The 13,885-nt window shown below is 42.8% G+C and overlaps 1 protein-coding gene across 1 annotated transcript in view; it reads right to left on the reverse strand.

Moving 5' to 3' along the window:
* LOC139371187 (rap1 GTPase-activating protein 1-like) overlaps positions 1 to 13,885 on the reverse strand; it is a 79,604-nt gene that overhangs the window by 22,341 nt on the left and 43,378 nt on the right. The window contains exons 4-7 of the mRNA XM_071111354.1: positions 3,975 to 4,022; positions 3,424 to 3,462; positions 3,021 to 3,206; positions 2,343 to 2,446 (exon numbers count right to left, since the gene is read on the reverse strand). Of these exons, the coding sequence (XP_070967455.1) occupies positions 2,343 to 2,446; positions 3,021 to 3,206; positions 3,424 to 3,462; positions 3,975 to 4,022 (377 nt within the window). The remainder of the gene's footprint in view (positions 1 to 2,342; positions 2,447 to 3,020; positions 3,207 to 3,423; positions 3,463 to 3,974; positions 4,023 to 13,885) is intronic.

The following is a 13,885-nucleotide window of genomic DNA, read 5'->3' on the forward strand; positions in this document are numbered from 1 at the left end:
TAATTCACAGCTTTTATGGAATGTTACTACTCTATCATTAGTGTTATAACGTGGTGGAATTGATCATTTCACAGTGAGCGAGCATGTTGGGTAGAGGTGGGTGTGTTTGTGTTAGCACAGTGCACAGGCGGGCCTGGCCATTGTTTAAGGCTAGAGTGCTGCCATGCTGAGCTAAATTAACCTCTCCCTGAACACATACAGTGGGGCAAAAAAGTATTTAGTCAGCCACCAATTGTGCAAGTTCTCCCACTTAAAAAGATGAAAGAGGCCTGTAATTTGCATCATAGGTACACTTCAACTATGACAGACAAAATGAGGAAAAAAATCCAGAAAATCACATTGTAGGATTTTTTAATGAATTTATTTGCAAATTATGGTGGAAAATAAGTATTTGGTCAATAACAAAAGTTTATCTCAATACTTTGTTATATACCCTTTGTTGGCAATGACAGAGGTCAAACGTTTTCTGTAAGTCTTCACAAGGTTTTCACACACTGTTGCTGGTATTTTGGCCCATTCCTCCATGCAGATCTCCTCTAGAGCAGTGATGTTTTGGGGCTGTTGCTGGGCAACACGGACTTTCAACTCCCTCCAAAGATTTTCTATGGGGTTGAGATCTGGAGACTGGCTAGGCCACTCCAGGACCTTGAAATGCTTCTTACGAAGCCACTCCTTCGTTGCCCGGGCGGTGTGTTTGGGATCATTGTCATGCTGAAAGACCCAGCCACGTTTCATCTTCAATGTCCTTGCTGATGGAAGGAGGTTTTCACTCAAAATCTCACGATACATGGCCCCATTCATTCTTTCCTTTACACGGATCAGTCGTCCTGGTCCCTTTGCAGAAAAACAGCCCCAAAGCATGATGTTTCCACCCCCATGCTTCACAGTAGGTATGGTGTTCTTTGGATGCAACTCAGTATTCTTTGTCCTCCAAACACGACGAGTTGAGTTTTTACCAAAATGTATATTTTGGTTTCATCTGACCACATAACATTCTCCCAATCTTCTTCTGGATCATCCAAATTCTCTCTAGCAAACTTCAGACGGGCCTGGACATGTACTGGCTTAAGCAGGGGGACACATCTGGCACTGCAGGATTTGAGTCCCTGGCGGCATAGTGTGATACTGAGGGTAGGCTTTGTTACTTTGGTCCCAGCTCTCTGCAGGTCATTTACTAGGTCCCCCCGTGTGGTTCTGGGATTTTTGCTCACCGTTTTTGTGATCATTTTGACCCCACGGGGTGAGATCTTGCGTGGAGCCCAAGATCAAGGGAGATTAACAGTGGTCTTGTATGTCTTCCATTTCCTAATAATTGCTCCAACAGTTGATTTCTTCAAACCAAGCTGCTTACCTATTGCAGATTCAGTCTTCCCAGCCTGGTGCAGGCCTACAATTTTGTTTCTGGTGTCCTTTGACAGCTCTTTGGTCTTGGCCATAGTGGAGTTTGGAGTGTGACTGTTTGAGGTTGTGGACAGGTGTCTTTTATACTGATAACAAGTTCAAACAGGTGCCATTAATACAGGTAACGAGTGGAGGACATAGGAGCCTCTTAAAGAAGAAGTTACAGGTCTGTGAGAGCCAGAAATCTTGCTTGTTTGTAGGTGACCAAATACTTATTTTCCACCATAATTTGCAAATAAATTCATTACAAATCCTACAATGTGATTTTCTGGAATTTTTTTCTCATTTTGTCTGTCAGAGTTGAAGTGTACCTATGATGGACATTTTAGGCCTCTCTCATCTTTTTAAGTGGGAGAACTTGCACAATTGGTGGCTGACTAAATTATTTTTTGCCCCACTGTAGTAGGGGATGGAAATGTGGACACGACTGCTTAACAAACACTATTAGAGGCTGAAGCAGACATATGTCCTCTGCTCTGGGTCAGGTGTTATTGAAAAGCGCCTGCAGTCCTTTAATGGCTGTATTGTCCTGGAACAGTGTGAAGAGAGCCTGAGAGGAGGCCACAATGAAAGAAGAGAGAGAGAGAATAATGAGAGAGAGAGAGAGAGAGAGGGGAGGGCACGTGGGGAGAGAGATAGAGAGAGTGGTGAAGACAGAAGAGAATGGGGGAGAAGGGCAGTGGGCAATAGAGAAATGAAATAAGAGAAGAGACAAATAGTGTGTAGCACAGGAGGCTGGTGATGGAGGACTTCTCATAATTATCCCTGGAATAGTGTGTGCATGGAATATATCAAAATGTTTTTTTTTTTAACCAGTCCATGTATTATTTTCCATGCATTCCTATGAGCCTGTCCTCCCCCAATTAAGGTGCCACCAGCCACCTGTGGTGTGCAGAGAGAAAGAGGAGGCAGGGGAGAGATAAAGATAATATGAATGGTACCTTAGCAGCAAGCAGAGATGCTCCTGGTCCCCGATGACATCATACTTCATGGAGAAGACCAGGTGGCCCAGGCCGATGTCCATGGAGTAGTAATTAAAGTGTTCCTATAGAGACATCACCAGAAGGTACACTCAGATAACAAATAATCCACACTTCAGGCAATGTTCATTATTCCTCTTACTGGCCCAGTCCCCCTCAGCCTAGTCCCCCTCAGCCTAGTCCCCCTCAGCCTAGTCCCCCTCAGCCTAGTCCCCCTCAGCCTAGTCCCCCTCAGCCCAGTCCCCCTCAGCCTAGTCCCCCTCAGCCCAGTCCCCCTCAGCCTAGACCCCCTCAGCCTAGTCCCCCTCAGCCCAGTCCACCTCAGCCTAGTCCCCCTCAGCCCAGTCCCCCTAAGCCCAGTCCCCCTCAGCTCGACTGCTCAAAGAGAAAAGCTCCTCCAGCTAACTCAACAGTGGTGCATACAGATAATACTTTAATTTGTTATAAACACAGTCCCCTGCCAGGAGAATGAATGGACTGAGCCTCAGCCTGTGATGTAAGCATTTTGAGGGACTCTCAGCTAGCAAAGACATATGCTATTCTATTCTATTTCTATTTCAATCTACTTACATTTCAGATGGAATGAAATCTCCAGAAAAAAAGTAGGGAGCAGAATGGTGCTAATCAGATGATGCTCACCTTGTCCATGAACTGTTTCCTGTAGATCTTGGCCATGCTGTTGGTCTCCAGCTTGATGTGGGAGGACGCACAGGGCTTCTGCTCAGGCTCAGGTGTGGCACTGGGTTTGTGATTGGTCCCCTCGATCCAGTAGCCTCCGAACTGAGGCAACAGGATTAGGGGGAAGGGGCTCATACGACCCAGGACCTGATTCCAACCAAGATGATGAAGTTAATAAAGTTAAATGAAAATAAACACAATACATGGGATTCAATTCAATAGCAGATAAAGGGCAACCACACTTTGGGTTCATTCAGACTGTTTATTATGTATCAAAGAGCTCTATATGTGATAGAGATTTCAGTTTCCAATGGTTTCTATCAGACACAGCTCTGTATGTGAGTCAGTTTTAGATTGTTTGTACCTCGTGAACGCTGGGGTAAGGGATATAGTCCTCCTCTGTCTGCAAGAAAACCACATGTCATAATAATGCACCATCATAATCCCCTCATTAATGCAGCATGTGACTTTTATGTTGACAGCACAATCAACCAATCTACAAAGCACATAGAATGAAAGGAACCCACATTAAATCATAGATTGAGACCACATTGACAATATTGGGTGGGCTATCCCAACTAATGAGACCCAATTTTTGGAGTGACCACCACAATAAACACAACAATGTATTCACATCCTTATTGTCCACTAATTGTGACACTCAGAGCTTTGGCGAGCATCCCTTTAAACGGACACAGACTGCCGACGCGCCGAGGATATGCTACACAATCCAGCGTTCCAACACTGCAGTAGTCTGGCTGTGTGATAAGATTGATGAGGTTGGGGTTCTAATTTGAGCGGTGTGTGTCTGAAAGCCTGTCTGACGGGAGACAAGGAGAGGTTCAAGGCTCTGCCATAATGGAGCCTTTGTCCACAGGGAGTCTGTGGGGAAATGTGAGGATAGACTAGACTCACTTTGAGGGGTGGAGGGAAGGTGCATCTCTGCTCGTCCATTCTGCTGCCCTGTGGAGGGAAATAGAGGCATGCCAGGGGCCAGGTGATATACACAGCACACACACACACTCACACAGCTGCACAAAAATAACATAGACTTCTCACTCCAAGTTAACTTCAAAACAATAATAATATTCAAGAGCATACATGTTTTAAATGTTTCTCTAAACCAATCTTGGCATTACAGGTACATAGGAAAAGAGAAAAATAGGAAGATTTCAGATTAAGGACAGTACATTGCTTCAACATATCAACTACACATAGCATGAAGATATAGCAAAGGAAGAGAGAATTCAAATGTCAGTGGAAGAAAAAAGATAGGGTAGTAACTGAAGCAGAGGAGTGAGTGTGTGAGAGACAGAGGACAGCAGAGAAGGCGTCACCAACAGCCAGGCCCAGACCACACACATCATTGAGTCAATCAGAGGGAGTAAACCCACTGAAACAGAACAGTTAACACCATCGTCATTAGGCATGGGAGTCCGAGGCTTCATCACTGGATGTTTTTGGTCCAGCCTGAAACCTTTATTTTAAATTTCAGTCTGATATGAGTTTCCATAACCACACATCACTTGCACTATGCGATATTAAAAAATAAATAAATACAGACATTTTTATGACAAAAATAAACAATGCAATATAGATGCGCTAGGCAGTAGCAGGCACTGCAAGAAGTCCCTGGAGTGACGCTGTGACTGCTGTGATTGGTAGAGATTTCACAACTTTACTACAACATTATATTTAACCCAGTTTAAAAATAGCAACGTTGAGGAAGTAGAATTGACCAAATGAATTGAATTAGAGGTCTAATGATCTATTCCATTCAACATGCTTGGCTCATGTCTGTTATTTCCAATATATTTGTAGGTTATGTAACTATTTGTAAGAAAAATTGCCAATTATTAAATAGGTGAAATTATTTAATTGAGCTTGTATTTTTATTGCAATTTCTATTCACTTAGCTACTTACTTTTTCTAAAGTTGTTGCATTGTCGAGAGGTTAACTTGCAGGTCAGCATTTCATTGCACTGTGTTATTTATTAATAAATTATTTATTTCAGCTTATATTTCTTTCATCACATTACCAGTGAGTCAGAAGTTTACATACACTCAATTAGTATTTGGTAGCATTGCCTTTAAATTGTTTAACTTGGGTCAAACGTTTCGGGTAGCCTTCCACAAGCTTCCCACAATATGTTTGGTGAATTTTGCCCATTCCTCCTAACAGAGGAGGCCTCCTTGATCGCACACATCTTTTCAGTTCTGCCCACAAATGTTCTATAGGATTGAGGTCAAGGCTTTGTGATGGCCATTCCAATACCTTGACTTTGTTGTCCTTAAGCCATTTTGCCACAACTTTGGAAATATGCTTGGTGTCATTGTCCATTTGGAAGACCCATTTGCGACCAAGCTTTAATTTCCTGACTGATGTCTTGAGATGTTGCTTCAATATATCCATATAATTTTCCATTCTCATGATGCCATCTATTTTGTGAAGTGCACCAGTCCCTCCTGTAGCCACGCACGCACACAACATGATGCTGCCACCCCCGTGCTTCACTTTTGGGATGGTGTTCTTCAGCTTGCAAGCTTCCCCCTTTTTCCTCCAAACATAACGATGGTCATTATGGCCAAACAGTTCTATTTTTGTTTCATCAGACCAGAGGACATTTCTCCAAAAAGTACGATCTTTGTTCCCATGTGCAGTTGCAAACCGTAGTCTGACTTTTTTATGGCGGTTTTGGAGCAGTGGCTTCTTTCTTGCTCAGCAGCCTTTCAGGTTATGTCGATATAGGACTTGCTTTACTGTGGATATAGATAGTTTTGTAACTGTTTCCTCCAGCATCTTCACATGGTCCTTTGCTGTTGTTCTGGGATTGTTTTGCACTTTCGCACCAAAGTACGTTCATCTCTAGGAGACAGAAGGCGTCTCCTTTCTGAGCGGTATGACGGCTGCGTGGTCCCATGGTGTTTATACTTGCGTACTATTGTTTGTACAGATGAAAGTGGTACCTTCAGGCGTTTGGAAAGGATGAACCAGACTAGTGGAGGTCTAAAAAAAAATTCTGAGGTCTTGGCTGATTTCTTTTGATTTTCCCCTGATGTCAAGCAAAGAGGCACTGAGTTTGAAGGTAGACCTTGAAATACATCCACAGGTACACCTCCAATTGACTCAAATGATGTCAATTAGCCTTTCAGTTCCTCCTAAAGCCATGACATAATTTTCTGGAATTTTCCAAGCTGTTTAAAGGCACAGTCAACTTAGTGTATGTAAACTTCTGACCCACTGGAATTGTGATACAGTGAATTACAAGTGCAATAATCTGTCTGGAAACAATTGTTGGAAAAATGACTTGTGTCATGCACAAAGTAGATGTCCTAACTGACTTGCCAAAACCATATTTTGTTAACAAGAAATTTGTGGAGTGGTTTAATTTTTTTTTTTAATGACTCCAACCTAAGTGTATGTAAACTTCTGACTCATCATGTGTATATGACAAATAAACGAACTGGGACTTAGAAGGGAAGGGGGAGGGCAGCCATAAAGAGAGGGGAAAAGATGGCCAGCTTTGTGGTTATTTGTGGTTGTAGGTGAACAAAACATTGAAACTACATCGGCCCTTAAGTTATGTGTCCAGAAATGTTATGTCATCTAAATATCTCACATTAGCTGGTAGAAACTTACAAAGGTCTTCACGACAATTTTTCGGGCTCATGTCTCTTAATATTCATGTAGCCTAGGGGCTATGTAGCGCTACTCCTTATATGTTTGTGGACACATTTTTCTTTACAGTTTAGTTGCCCTGGTCGTGTCAGTATACAGTAACTTTCAAAAAGCGGCTGCCCCTAAAAACCAACTTGTCATTTAGAAAACAGCCAATGTGGCACCAATATGAGTCAGAAACATTTCTTCTACTGTCAATATTTACTACAAAAAGTCAGTCTCATCCAAAACTGAGTTTTGTGAGACTTGTGGTCGTGATTGCATCACAACATAAATAAAGGTTGGGTTTGTTTCAATCCTGCCCACATGCTCACAGCTGGCAGCACACAAGTGATCATACATTTGAAGTGCAGCTGCACACGACCCGATCGTAATGCCTGTTGTAAATTTTAGTTGACTTCGGATATCCCTATGGGCTAGTTAGGGACCATTGGTAAATTACGAAATGTACATGGGACATTATGTTACAATTCCAATAGCTCCAAATTTGTATGACTTAAACCCTCAAACCAACCATAAATTGTTGAAATGCATATACAAATATTGAAACATTTAATGAGAAAGCTAAAAGGTGTGCAACATGAAAATTGTATAATTTACATTGTGTAAATGTATTGACGGTGTTTATCTAGCCCCGGAGATAGGCTATCCTAAGCCTGAGTCAAATTCAGGTTGCACATCAGCTGGCTCAAGCTAATTGGCAAAATTATTTGGCTAACTCTTCCCAACAGCGAACACACACATCAAACCACACCACGAAACAAACATTTGAATTCAGTCATGGCCGCTAGCATTTCTTAATTAACCAAATCTAAAAAAGGCCAAATCAGGAAGTGTAGTCACCCTTTAAAACTAACTAAAGACATGTTGCACCTTTACCTTGCTACCTTTCAGATGAGCCATGGAGGAAGACAGATAAGAACCACAGGCCAGTGGAGCACTTAGAACAGTAGCAGCCAGGGGCAGATGGTAGGAAAGAGGATAATTTAAGTGACTCGGACACAGGCACAAAACAAGTTAAGCTACCCCAGTATCCCCTTGAATATTTTGAATTGCAAAACTAAGGAGACACACCAGACAAGACAGAGACAGCAACAGAAGTGTAGGATATGATGGAGAGAGACACACCAGACAAGACACAGTGACAGCAACAGAAGTGTAGGATATGATGGAGAGAGACACACCAGACAAGACACAGAGACAGCAACAGAAGTGTAGGATATGATGGAGAGAGACACACCAGACAAGACACAAAGACAGCAACAGAAGTGTAGGATATGATGGAGAGAGACACCAGACAAGACACAGAGACAGCAACAGAATAATAGGTGTTGGAGAGAGACACCGGAAGAACAGAACAGGCCATAACAGAAAAGGATAGACAAAGGAGACAGTAACAAACAAGAACCTGAGACAGCAACATACAAGACACAGACACCAACAGACAAGAAGCAGAGAAGGTAACAGAAGAGGGCAGATGGAGAGAGAACAAGGTGGGTTGAGCACACGTAAGAACGTATCACTTGAAGTTGCTCTATAGATTTTATTTAGTTTGATTTATTTACAGGAATAATAACAGGTGAAATACAGACAGTGAAAAGTAAAACATGGTTTACAAAGAATTTGCAGGTGAGGTGAAAAAGCCTGTGAAATTACTATTAAAACAATTATTTACTTTCACACTTTTTACAACTGGGACAGGACGAGAGAGGAGGGTAGACAAGAGAAAGCAACATAGAATACTAAGAGACAGCAACATAAGAGGGCAACAAGAGAGACAGCAACAGACGACACAGGAAAGGCTATGGAGAGGGGGGGTGAGCACACAGTAGACTGTATCACTTAAAGCTGCTCTATGGATTCTAATTACTAAACAGTGTGTGTGTTTAAACATTTGACCAACTGGGGGACATTTTGTTGGTCCTCACAAGGTCAAATGTTAGTTCTAGGGGGTTTATGGTTAGAATTAGTGTTAGAATTAGATTTAGGGTTAGGAGCTAGGGTTAATTTTATTGTTAGGAGCTAGGGTTAGGTTTAGGGTTAAGGTTAGGTTTTTGGGTTAGGGTTAAGGGAAAATAGGATTTTAAATATGACTGTATGTTGTGTCCCTACAAGGTTAGTGTGTGTGTGTGTGTGTGTGTGTGTGTGTGTGTGTGTGTGTGTGTGTGTGTGTGTGTGTGTGTGTGTGTGTGTGTGTGTGTGTGTGTGTGTGTGTGTGTGTGTGTGTGGACATGTTTAACCAGAAGTACCCACAAGAATAGTAAACAGAAAACAAATTGAAACTACAAAGAAGACAAAGCAGTGAGTAAAGTATACAGCAGAGATCTCAGACAACTTACAGTACCTGCATCCTCTCGATCATTGCAAATAGGTCTGATGTCTGAGAGAGAGAGAGACAGATCGAAGAAGGAGAGCGGTTTACTGGTTGGTGAAATATGCTGGCTCTACAGTCTTCTTCACATGAGATTTGTATTGTGTTCATTCCAACACATTTGTGGATGTGGAGCTGGGAGTGTAGTTGATCCAAGCCCTCTTTACATTACAACCAGCCTCTGACTGCATGCTCCTTGGCATCAATGTGTTGTGCTTCTTTCCCAGGCCAGTCACACCCCCCGAGCACACCATCACCCTCACTGAGGCTCCATTTACGACTCACTGAATCGCTCCTAACGAAAACAATTGCCTGGAAACAATGATATTCTCCTCTGAAGGAGCAGGCAGGGTGAAGCCCAGTGCCTCTAAAGGCAGGGAGGGAATATTAAGGTTGCAAACAGCCACTAACCACCTTAACACACAGTCTCAGGCAGGCAGCTAACTCTGTACACTCAGGATGTATTGATGCGTGACTGTAACACACTTAGCCCATTAGATCAACACGGAATGGGGAGAGGAGATATTAGTCCGAAAATGAAAACAAATGAGATGCATGGGTTTACAAACTGGTTCTATAAGTACCCTCCATCTGTCATCTCTGTTCATTTCTAATCAATAGTAGTCTACTGTACAAGTCCTGCAGGAAGTGAGCCAAAGATACATAACTTCCAGACTCCTTTAACCAAAAATCAACACAAGTGCTGTAGCCTCATTACAAACTCCATTCACTATCAGCTCCCATTAACAGCATAATCAATTTTATCCCAGATAAGGTAGTGGCAGGTAGCCTTGCGGTTGAGACTATTGGGCCAGTAACTGAAAGGTTGCTGGTTCAAATCCCTGAGCTGACTAGGTGAAAAATATGTCATTGTGCCGTTGAGCAAGGCACTTAACCCTACTAATATCTCTGGATGAGAGCATCTGCTAAATGACTCAAATGTAAAAATACGAGAACTCATGAAGAGAAAGGATACCCGCTGTCAAGCAGTTGAACTCTACTGAGGCCTGAGGATCTACTCTATTCAAGATAAGGGACACTCATATAAAGTAAGAGAAGGAATACCCACAGCCAGGCAGCTGTTCTCCACAATGCCCGCTATCCTGATGCTGGGCAGTTCCATCCTGACCACAACGCATGGACTAGGGAAGTTACCAATTAAAGACTCTGTGCTATTGGGTGAGATAGCCAATGACAGCCCAGTGAGGCACTCTCTGTACCATGTAACACAAGTGGACTGGGGTGTCAAGCTAATGTTTCCACATGACAACATGAATTTACTACGGGTACACCGAAATCTACTGTTTGGGTACATTCACACATACTGACCAACACTGGCTTGTTTTAATAACCCATGGTTCACCGTGTGAACAAACAGTGTCATATGATACACTGGCCCATCCTGCTGCTGCCTTGAAAGCAAACGAGTGCAAACTAACACGGTCAGTGAGGATCAGAACAATAACAGAAATATTACTGTTTTCCAAACACAAATATTCACCTCACCAACTCCTTTATCAAAAATGTGAGTGCAGTAGTAACCTACACATGTGGGGTGACTGAACTCTCTGCCAGAGACAAATTGAGAGGTCCCATTGAGAGGTACTGCCATGGTAACGAGTAAAAGTGATGGGACTGGAAACAGCAGTAAAGACTGACCCTGATCTAATGATCTCCTTTCCTAGCCTCTCCACTGTCTCTGTGGCTACTGGAAACAGAGTCCTACCAAAACCAATCTCTGTCCACATGAGAAATTACACATTAATATAGGTAATAAGACTAACAGTAAGAGACACAGCTGCGCCTTCAAGTAACGAACAGCTGTTCTGACTTCAACAGAGTAATCGTGAACAGATGTGGATTTACAACACTCCACTGTAAGATACCTAAGATCACAGTTATCTGCACTACATTATCTCTTACTCATATACAACAGTAAGAATGAATACTTACATCAGTGTGTCGTCTCCTCTGGCCCCATGTAATAACCAAAGGACTGAGGAACACATGGCCACTCTTAGTCATCCTGAAGTCACTCATAACTCCAAAACTCCGACTCCAAAAACAGAGTATGGGTATATTTGTTTCTGTGTGTATATTGACCAGAGGAGTGTCAGAGGTCTAACTACTACTGTCACTTTACACTCTATTCTACTGCCCCTAAATACAAGACAAGAACTGCTGCGTCTCAGGTCTCTTAACAGGTCTGCATGCCCATTAGAATGCATGGGTTTTGTATAGGTCTGTATGTACTATATCTGTGTGAGCATGTGCCTGACTGTAAAGATCCTCATCCCTCCCTTCCTCTTCTCACACACTCTGTCTGTTTTCAAGGAAGAGCGTTTCTCCACCTCCTCTCTCGCTTTGTGGACTTCTCTTTTTTACCCTTTCATATGGTAAGCATATTGTTCTCTCTCTCTCTCTCTCTCTCTCTCTCTCTCTCTCTCTCTCTCTCTCTCTCTTTCTCTCTCTCTCGCCTTTACACTGCAGAAGTAAAGTAAGTCTACCTTTAAGTCTGAATAACGTGTATAAACTGCTCTGTAAAGACCTTGATGTTACAGGAAGACCCTCCTTGTTCCTTTATTGACACAGCACATCTCTTCGGGGGCCTTTATTGACCCTGTGAAAGTTTTCATGGGCCGGGTCTGAGAGGAGTCAGCAGGCTGCAGGAGCCCAGAGAGGGTCTGCTGACACAGCCAGGTCCAGGGTCTGAGATCAGGGTCTCATCATCTCATCTTTTCAACTTTCAGAACAGAAAGAAGGGTAGTCATTGTGTAGTATGTTGGATTACATGTTTGAATAAGAGGAAGAGAAAGAGTGAGAGGGAGGAAAGGGGAAGAGTAGTTGTATTATTATGTAAAGTGTACACTGTGGAACTCCTCATCTCGGAGGTACTCTCCCACTATCACATGTCCAACCAATACTGCCCTATTTCATACCACAGGGAAACACATTTCAGGAACCTCAATGAAAACAGATTGGAATCATTTTATAATGGTCTGCATTTATACAACGAGAAACACTATCAGTTCTTCCACCAAAATTGATTTCAGCAGAGAGAAATCAATGGGCAAAACACTCGAGCAGGGAGAGATCTGAGGTTCTGTGATGAGGAGGCTACACAGTGCCTTCGGAAATTATTCAGACTCATTTACTTTTTCCACAGTTACAGCCTTATTCTGAAATGGATAAAATAAAATCCTCAGCAATCTACACACAATACCCCATAATGACAAACCAAAAACAGATTTTTAGAAATGGACAGAAGTATTCAGACCATTGCAGTGAGACTCAAAATTGAGCTCAGGTGCATCCTGTTTCCATTGATCATCCTTGAGATGTTTATACAACTTGATTAGAGTCCACCTGTGGTAAATTCAATGGATTGGATATGATTTGGAAAGGCATACACCTGTCTATATAAAGTTCCCACAGTTGACAGTGCATGTGTACTCAAGGTGGCGTAGCAGTCACACGTCTTTGTCCTCGTCTTGTCGTGTCCCATGTATACATCTTCTTATATATTTTTTCTTCGCATATCTTTTTATATTTTTCTAAACCTCAACTTCAAAATACTACAATATCTCTTTCATCATCACTCAATGCCTAGGTTTACCTTCACTGTATTCACATCCTACCATACCTTCGTCTGTACATTATGCCTTGAATCTATTCTATCGCGCCCAGAAACCTGCTCCTTCTACTCCCTGTTCCGAACGTACTAGACGACCAGTTCTTATAGCCTTTAGCCATACCCTTATCCTACTCCTCCGTTCCTCTGGTGATGTAGAGGTTAATCCAGGCCCTGCAGTGCCTAGCTCCACTCCCATTCCCCAGGCGCTCTCATTTGTTGACTTCTGTAACCGTATAAGCCTTGGTTTCATGCATGTTAATATTAGAAGCCTCCTCCCTAAGTTTGTTTTAGTCACTGCTTTAGCACACTCTGCCAACCAGGATGTCCTAGCCATGTCTGAATCCTGGCTTAGGAAGACCACCAAAAACCCTGAAATTTCCATCCTAACTTTAACATTTTCCGACAAGATAGAACTGCCAAAGGGGGCTGAGTTGAAATCTACTGCAGAGATAGCCTGCAGACTTCTGTCTTACTATCCAGGTCTGTACCCAAACAATTCGAGCTTCTACTTTTAAAAATCCACCTTTCCAGAAACAAGTCTCTCACCGTTGCCGCTTGCTATAGACCACCTTCTGCCCCCAGCTGTGTCCTGGACACCAAATATGAATTGATTGCCCCCCATCTATCTTCAGAGCTAGTGCTGCTAGGTGACCTAAACTGGGACATGCTTAACACCCCGGCCATCCTACAATCTAAGCTTGTTGCCCTCAATCTCACACAAATTATCAATAAACCTACCAGGTACAACCCCAAATCCGTAAACACGGGCACCCTCATAGCTATCATCCTAACCAACTTGCCCTCCAAATATACCTCTGCTGTCTTCAACCAAGATCTCAGCGATCACTGCCTCATTGCCTTCTACACACAATACCCCATAATGACAAACCAAAAACAGTCCGTAATGGGTCTGCGGTCAAACGACCACCCCTCATCACTGTCAAACGCTTCCTAAAACACTTCACCGAGCAGGCCTTTCTAATCGACCTGGCCCGGGTATCATGGAAGGATATTGACCTCATACCGTCAGTAGAGAATGCCTCGTTATTCTTTAAAAGTGCCTTCCTCACCATCTAAAATAAGCATGCCCCATTAAAAGAATGTAGAACCAGGAACAGATATAGCCCTTGGTTCTCTCCAGA

This window comes from Oncorhynchus clarkii, chromosome 17, assembly GCF_045791955.1.
Source record: "Oncorhynchus clarkii lewisi isolate Uvic-CL-2024 chromosome 17, UVic_Ocla_1.0, whole genome shotgun sequence".
NCBI classification, from domain to species: Eukaryota; Metazoa; Chordata; class Actinopteri; order Salmoniformes; family Salmonidae; genus Oncorhynchus; species Oncorhynchus clarkii.